General features: G+C 46.2%; 1 protein-coding gene across 2 annotated transcripts in view; it reads right to left on the bottom strand.

Moving 5' to 3' along the window:
• The window catches only part of LEKR1 (leucine, glutamate and lysine rich 1), a 30,663-nt gene that overhangs the window by 4,259 nt on the left and 18,622 nt on the right, over positions 1–7,782 (bottom strand). Inside the window, exons 6-9 of one of the 2 annotated variants that reach the window (XM_031055465.1) lie at positions 3,475–3,556; positions 1,905–1,982; positions 1,470–1,673; positions 323–404 (exon numbers count right to left, since the gene is read on the bottom strand). In XM_031055465.1, coding sequence (XP_030911325.1) covers positions 323–404; positions 1,470–1,673; positions 1,905–1,982; positions 3,475–3,556 — 446 coding nt within the window. Of the gene's footprint in view, positions 1–322; positions 405–1,469; positions 1,674–1,904; positions 1,983–2,786; positions 2,889–3,474; positions 3,557–7,782 lie in introns of those variants that run through there. The other variant, XM_031055466.1, reaches the window with a different exon arrangement.

Below are 7,782 nucleotides of genomic sequence, written 5' to 3' on the forward strand. Positions count from 1 at the left end.
TTTAAGGTCCCTCCAACCCAAACCAGGCTGGGATCCTGGGATTCCATGAACTTGAGCCAACATTAAATGTGCTTTTGGAAACAGGAGGCTCCCCAGACAAACCGGGAGTTCAGGGCTTTGAGGCCCCAGCAGACCCAGAGGCCAAAGACAAACAAGATTTGTGTGCTCCTGACAGAATTTTTGGCTGAATCGCTTCCAAACCAGGCTGTGTGTGATTCCATGACTCCACCACACGTGGCACTGGGGGAGATCATTCCCTCCTTTCCTTTTCCAGTGCTCTTTGTGGAACTGGAACCCCCAGAGCAGAGCCCCCCCGAGTCACCTTGTCCCTCCAGGAGTCCTCGCTCTGCACCTTCTGCCTCAGTGTCTCCTGCAGCTGCTCCGTCCTGCTCTTCAGCAGCTCCCTAAAAACACAAATTCCATGTAAACCCGGGCTCTGCCCACACTGCTGCAATGCCCTTGCCTTGCAATGAAGTCCTGCTCGTCCTTGCCCCAGGAATCACCACTTGGGATCTCCACCACACCCTCACGTGCCTCCCGAATTTCATGTTTGAATTTAATGTTTTAAAGAAAATACAGTGCTTGATCTTCCACTTCAAATGGCATTTTAATACTTCTTTGATATTTTCAAGACAAATTTCAAAGAACACAGAGAAACCCAAAGTATTCCGCCCAGAACTTGTATTTCATGAACTTGGAATATTAGGATCATTAATTTAACAATTGTAATGGGTTTGGACTGAACAGCACTGAGTGCTTTCTGTCGTTCAAGGTACTGTTTGTACGTGGGGCTTGTAGGGCAAGACTCCTGGAGAGGTTCAATTCCTGTCATTGATGTTGTTAACAACTTGTCCACCTCAAAAATGCCTCAGTATTCCCTGAGCCAGGCTCTTGGACAGGATCTGGTGCTTGGGGAGGTGTGAGAGCAGCTTCCCACCAGTTCAGTCTGGCTCTGAAGGGTCTCAGCTGTGAACAAAGCTGCCATTGTCCCTGGGATTGCTTTGAGATGTGCAAAATAAAGCACTGGGCTTCTGAGGGCTGTTTTCCCTGGAATGGGATTGAGCTGAGTGCCTTTGCTTTGGACTCAGCAACCTGAATCCATATTTATTTAATTACCTGCAGCAGAATCTCCATCTCCAGTTTGACAGCCACAGGGTTGATTTCAGCATTTAGAAGTGCCAGGAGGCACCAACTGTTCTGCATTTCAGGAGTTTGAATATTCCCTGCACCCTGAGCACAAAGAGCAGCTGAGCAGCTGCAAAAATGGGGGTTTGGGGCTCACATTAAACTCCAACTGAAGCCCTGCAGTCCAAGCAGAACGTCTCTACTCTTATTTTTAATAGTACTTTTTCTTCTCTCCCCTTCATCCAAGTTTTGTCTATCCCATAATAATTTAAAAACCCAATCCAATGACCTCCAAAATCTCCAGAGTTTCCAGGAGCACCTGAGTCCAGCTCAGCTCCCTTTACCTTTCCTGTTTCAGCATCAGCACCTCCTGCTCTGTTTGGCTCAGCAGAGCTTTCAGGGTTTCCAGCTCACTCTCTGATCTCCCAGTTCTTCTTTTCAGATCTTCTTCTCTCCTCTCTTTCTCAGCCACCTCATCCTGTAAATGTTTGCAGACTTGTTGGCAAACAAGAAGGGATTCCTCCTTTTCCTTCAGCTCTTTTGTAAGTCTACAGATGAAATAAAGAAATAGCAGCATTGTAGTTACTATATTCTTATTTATAGACAGAAATAATCATGCCTGGAAAATAAAACATTGGTCAAAACTCCATGTGTTCTTTATGAAGTTAAATCTACTGACTTGACAGATTTTTTAAAATTTATTGCATAAAAACTGCATTGAAATAATAAAATGTTTGGTGTCATTGCTCAAAAATATGAAATATCATTTCAGCATTTACCTGGACTCAGCAATTCCATTCTCATATTTGATCTTTTTCAGTTCGTTTTGACAGACATCAAGTTCTGTTGACTTCACCCTAAAAAACCATTGGGAAAAGAGGATATTATCCCAAGAAATGAGCCTTTACTCCTGCAGCAGCCTGCATATCACTTCTGGGTGTGTTTTCCTCCTTGCATTTTCCATTTCAGGTAAAAAGCCAGGAACAGGAAGTTCTGTCAGCTCCAGCAATGGTTGTTAATAATTGGAAGTTACACTTCCAGTGCCACCTCAGCCTGACCTGGATCACAAATGTTGCAAACAAGAAGTGAGATCGTGCAACACTGATGACAATTTTGAGTAATAAATGAATAAAATGGAACAAATCCCAATTTTGTAGGTAAAAGGGCTGGAAACTTTGCAGGTTTCATGTCATTATGTCACCATTGCACCAATTAATAACCATGGTTAAGGTTCATATTTACATTTAAACAGATATAGAATATGTTGTTTTATTAAACTGTGCCCATATTACACTGAAATGTTAATTTACACTTGGAAAGCCCTCAGAGTTTACTTAACTGTGTTCATGACATCTTTGTTTCCCACTCAATCCTTACATTATCACTGCAGTACTTTGTTGCTAAGCATCCCAAATATTTGCAACTCGGTCATGGTCAGACCCCTGAGTGCAGGAATTGAAAGCAGGAGGTGCAGAGCAGAGCAGCACAAATCCTGAGCTCAGGTTCCAGGGAATCAGGGGCACAGAGTGCAGGTGGTGCTCACGAGCCTGGCAGTGCCAGCTCCTGACCCTTGAGCCCCACAAACACAACCTGGGCCTCTTCAGCAGCCTCTGGATGCCTCTGGATTCTCCTGGAGGTGATGTTCCCCAGCTGCTCCAGTGCCCACGGAGGTTTTCAGCACTCAGCTGTGGAATTTGTAATGTTTTGTGCTGTTGGGGTGTCAGGCTCCTGCTGTGGGAGTGTTCTGAGTGCTGGGGATTGCTCTGGAAATGGGAGAAAATCCTGCAGTGGTTTGGGTTGGAAGGGACCCCAAAGCCCATCTTGTTCCACCCACACTTTCCACAGACCAGGTGGTTCCAAGCCCACCCAGCCTGGCCTTGGACCCTGCCAAAGATCCAGGAACAGCCACAAATTCCCTGGAAACCTGTGCCAGGCCTGCCCACCCTCGCAGGGAACAATTCCTAATTCCCAATATCCCACCCAACCCGGCCCTCTGGCAGTGCTCTATCACTGTATATTCCTTCCCTCCTACACAAAAATGTGTATATACACATTTTATGCTGAAGTTAGGTGGATTTCCCAAAATGCCTCGTACACCTGTGTGTGAGGTGAGGCACTGCATCAGGCTCCTTATCCCTCCTCTGCAGTTCCAGCAATCCCTGCTGCAGGAAGCAATCCCTGCTCCCACAGCTCAGGCAGGTGCTTAGAAATAATCATAGGAAGATAAAATAGTTCCTCTGTTGGTCAAAACCTTCTCAGAGCTTTCTGACAAGCAGCACTTGCTGGAAGAAAAAAGTGGTTGATGTGTTTTATGTGCAGTGGGAAGCAATCAAGGAATGGGAATCTTACAGCAACAGCTTCTTGTAGTGGTCCATCTCTGCTGTCACCTTCTGGAGCTGCAGGCCAGCTGTCTCCACCTGATTTGTTAAATCTGAAAGCAAAAACACCAGGTTGTGCCTCTGTTAATGTTAAATTAATCCACTTTAGTGCTTTGTTTCCAGGTGGGACCTGCAGCTCCTCGCTCCCACCTCAGGCAGAGCAGGGCACATGAGCAGAGTGTCTTTACAGCAAAAAGCTGGGGTTTGTTTGTGTGTTTGGGGCTTTTTATCCCACCAGAAAACAGCAAATTCAACTACACTGAAACATGAAATCAGATTGTTTGCTTTAAATCAGATTGTTTGTACATAAAGCCAAGAGCAAACAGATGCAGGAAGCTGGCCCCAAAACTCACCTGGAATTCACTTCATCTGAAACCCTGGCAGTAATAAAATGGTGTTGTACTTGTCTTACTCTCTATGCATTATCTTTCAGAACACATCACCTCAGCTCCAATCAGCCGCTGCCTTTTTCCCAGTACAATCCTGATTTTTTAGTTAAATTATCTCATCTGGTTTTGTGTGCCTTATATCATCCTTTTCTATGTTTTAAACCCTGAGAACAGCCATAACTTGCACATGTGAAGCCCTTTAAACTGAAGCAGCAGCACACGGCTTAATCAGGTTTTCATCTCCATGAACATATCACAGAATCATGGAATGGCTTGGCTTGGGAGGGACCTCAAAGCTCCTCCAGCAGTCCCAGCTCCCTTCCACTGTCCCAGGCTGCTCCCAGCCCCATCCTGGGACACCTCAGGGATGGGGCAGCCACAGCAACTCGGGCATCTCTAAATATCCTCATGAACAAGGGCTGCCTTTCCAGAAAACCTAGGAATGATTTGAAATCAAAGTTTCTACCAAAAGGACAGTACCAAAAGATACATGGGGAAAAAAAATCCAATGACAAATCATTGCAACAGGTCTGGAAGTGAAAGGAAAAACAAGATTATTGCTCAGAAAGTACCAGCAAACAAAGTGAGGTGACCTTGTCTCTGAAGGGAACAGCTCCCAAGACAGTCCTTCAAAGCTCCCTGATGTATCTTCCCAGAAGCCAAACCTGTCATTCCTGTTCTTAAATTTATCATTTCACCCCAATTCCCTGAATTTCTGCAACTTCTCCCACGTGTCTGTCAGTCATTTCCAGCAATGATGATGGGTGACCCCAGTGTGGGATTTCCTGCCAGCCACACCTTATCTTGATAAATCCTGCATGTGGAAGAGTCCCCTCTTTTCAGCAAAGGGAAAAGGAAAATTGTTCACAAGACTACAACAAAAAGAAATTCAGGGAGAGAATTATACAGGGTAAAACACACAGGACCTGTCAGATGCATTCCCAAACGATCAGCATTTATAAACAGCTTTTTGAAGAGAAAAGTAAAATTTCTTGGACTTGTCTGAACCCGTGGAAAAATCATGGAAGTTAACTGTAGAAGCAGCTTCTCCACCACCTGCTGTGGATGCCAAAACAAATAAAACAACAAACTAATCAAAGAACAAGCAAATCAAACAACAAACAAACCAATCATTTTTGTGTAATGCACCTGTGGGACACCCTCAGGTGCTGTCACTGCCATGGGTGGAAGCTGGACTGAGGTGAGCAGAGCTCCAGGCTGTGACAATTGGTGGCACTTTCTCCCTGAGCCAGCAGTGGTGGCCCAGCACCCTCTGGACACATCAGTCCCTGCTGGAGCCCTCACTGGGCATTCCTCTGCCATGCCCTTTCCCAAAGGCAAGGAACCCAGCTTCCATTTCCTGGCAGAGCCTGTCAGAATTCCTGCAGGGAGGGAGAAGCTGTGGCTGCAGCTGCCCAGCAGCTGTGAGGCACAGCCTGGGCAGCAGCCAGCCCTGCCAGCAGGAACGTGAGCCTGTGCAGACAGATGAAGCCCACGTTAGTGTGGGTGGACACCAGAAGGAGCAGAACCCTCTGCCCATCCTCACAGGCTGCTGTGGAGAAGATTTCCCAAACAACTCTTTGTGACCTTTTTAAAAATTGTTATTTTAAAATATTTCTGCCAATAATTAATAACTGTGGTCTTTTTTTTTGTTCTGCCTCAGAGTGGGAGTGTGGACACAATTCTGGAATAAAGGAAAAGGAGAGGGATGATGCTTGGTTTGTTCTGTACTTTGGGTGGTCTCTCTCAAAGCTGTTTCCTCTTTCATTCCATTTGTTCTCAGAAGTTTTCATGCTCACTGAGCATGGGCAGGAGTTTTTCATGAGGGAAGAGATGGATTTAATTACACAAATAGTTTCTGCAAGTCTTCTCTAGAGAGAATTCCCACCAAAGGCAATGGGAGCTGGTGAGCAGAAAGTCCCACACCCATGGAGGCAGATTCCAGTGAAAACCATGGTAAAAATGAGGCAACTAATAAGGAGAATGGCAAAACAAAGGGAAACTTGTGCTGCAAACCTGCTGAATAGAGGAAAGTGTATTCAAACCCTTATGTAAAAATGTTCTCTGGTAATGGAAATAAAGCCAATTGCAAAACATGCAAAGCCAACAGAAAGAGCTCACGCTCTGTAATACTGATACTGGGCTCAGTGCTGCAACAACCACCCCGTCTCAAAGACTCAGCAGGCCAGACCCATCTCAGTTTCATTCCTGTTGAGTTTTACTCATTGCTGTGACTCAGAATGGCTCTCAGCAGAGTCACAAACCTTCCAGTAAGCTCTGTGAGCCGTGCTGTGACAAGGACAGGGACTGGGGCACAGCCCGGCCGTGCACGAGGACCTGCTGACCCACAGAAACAGAAACAGGGCAAACTGGGGGCTGTTTCCTCTTCCTTGGGCAGATTGCATCACTGCAGCCCCTGGTGTGTGCAGAGCAGCCAGCAGAGCCTGCCCACAGCTGGCTTGCAGGAATTGAACCACCCAGTCTGCAACCGAGGGCACGGTGCCCCAGCTCCTGCCTGGAAACAGCAACAGCTGGTAAAGTTTTCAGTGAAAAATAAAAATAATAATAAGCAGCACATTGGGTAAGCAGCCACTCTGGAAGCCATCAGCTCCACAGCTAATTCCTAACAGATTCCCAGGGAGGCTGGATCAGAGGCACACGTGGTAGAGCTGTGTAATTTTCTGCTTTTCCTGCAAAACCTACAAAATCCCATCCAATATAATTGCTGACAATTTGGGGGTAATCTAAATAAAAGCTCAATGCTTCATACATGTGCACAAAAAAGATTATTTCCCTGTAGTTAAGACTTCATGGGGAGGTTCATAAGCACTGCTCAAATAGATCACAGAATCCAGAATCCCAAAATGGTTTGGGTTGGGACTTAAAATCCCATCCAGCGCCAGCCCTGCCATGGCAGAGACACGTGGCACTGTCCCAGGTGCTCCCACTGATCCAGCCTGGCCTGGGACACCTCCAGGGCTGGAGCAGCCACAGCTTGAGGCTCAAAGCCATCTGCCATCCAGGGCTGGGATCCTCCACCCTCCTCTGGGTGCCCTCTCAGCACCAGGGACCAGCCTGGAACCCAGCCCCTCGTGCTGGACTTCTCTGGGATTCTGGGAAATAGGAAGTTGTAGCAATTATTTAAAACTTAATTAATAACTACCCCTTGTATGGGCCCTGAATTTGGCCAATCCGCTGTGCCAAAGGGGGCAAAACCATTTAATTTTTCTCAGAACACTAATTCCAGGCAAACTCAGACGTACACTTAACACAGATAGTTCCCAGTACATTTATTTAAGGAGCATAGCAGGCAAGCTGTGAGAAATATGCAATACATGCATGAAAAATTACAGTGTCAGAGCAGGAAAACGTTGCCTCACCACGTGTTTCTAAGGAGACCAAAGCAATGAAGTAACAGCCCAAGGCCCTGCACAGGACAGAACTAATTCTTTGTATTTGTAATAGCTCATGTCCTGTGTTCTCTAAGATAAATTTTTTTGTCTACACAACAAAGTCCTTCTTCTAATTTGTGACTCACAAAAGTCTGGAAGGAGCCCAGGGATGGACTCCAGATTTAGATCCTTTCTGGAGACCTCACCAGTGCCATCAGGAAGTGTCCAAATCACCCAGAGCTGCCAGGAACTGGGGGGAAGTGCCAGCAGAGGAGTGACTGAGGTTTATCTCCCCCAGCATATGCTGCTGAGCACTGCCAGACTGGGCTCCATGGCCCTCTGCCTCCTTCTTCCACCTTCAGACAGAAAACCAGCAGAGAAAAGCAGGAAAAGGGACCAGATTCTAAATAGTTCTGAGTGGCACAAATCAAGGGCAGCCTCACAGAATAAACCAACAACTGCAACCATGCAAACATGACAAAATCCTTAAATAGGGAA

Source organism: Geospiza fortis, unplaced genomic scaffold (genome assembly GCF_000277835.1).
Source record: "Geospiza fortis unplaced genomic scaffold, GeoFor_1.0 scaffold172, whole genome shotgun sequence".
NCBI classification, from domain to species: Eukaryota; Metazoa; Chordata; class Aves; order Passeriformes; family Thraupidae; genus Geospiza; species Geospiza fortis.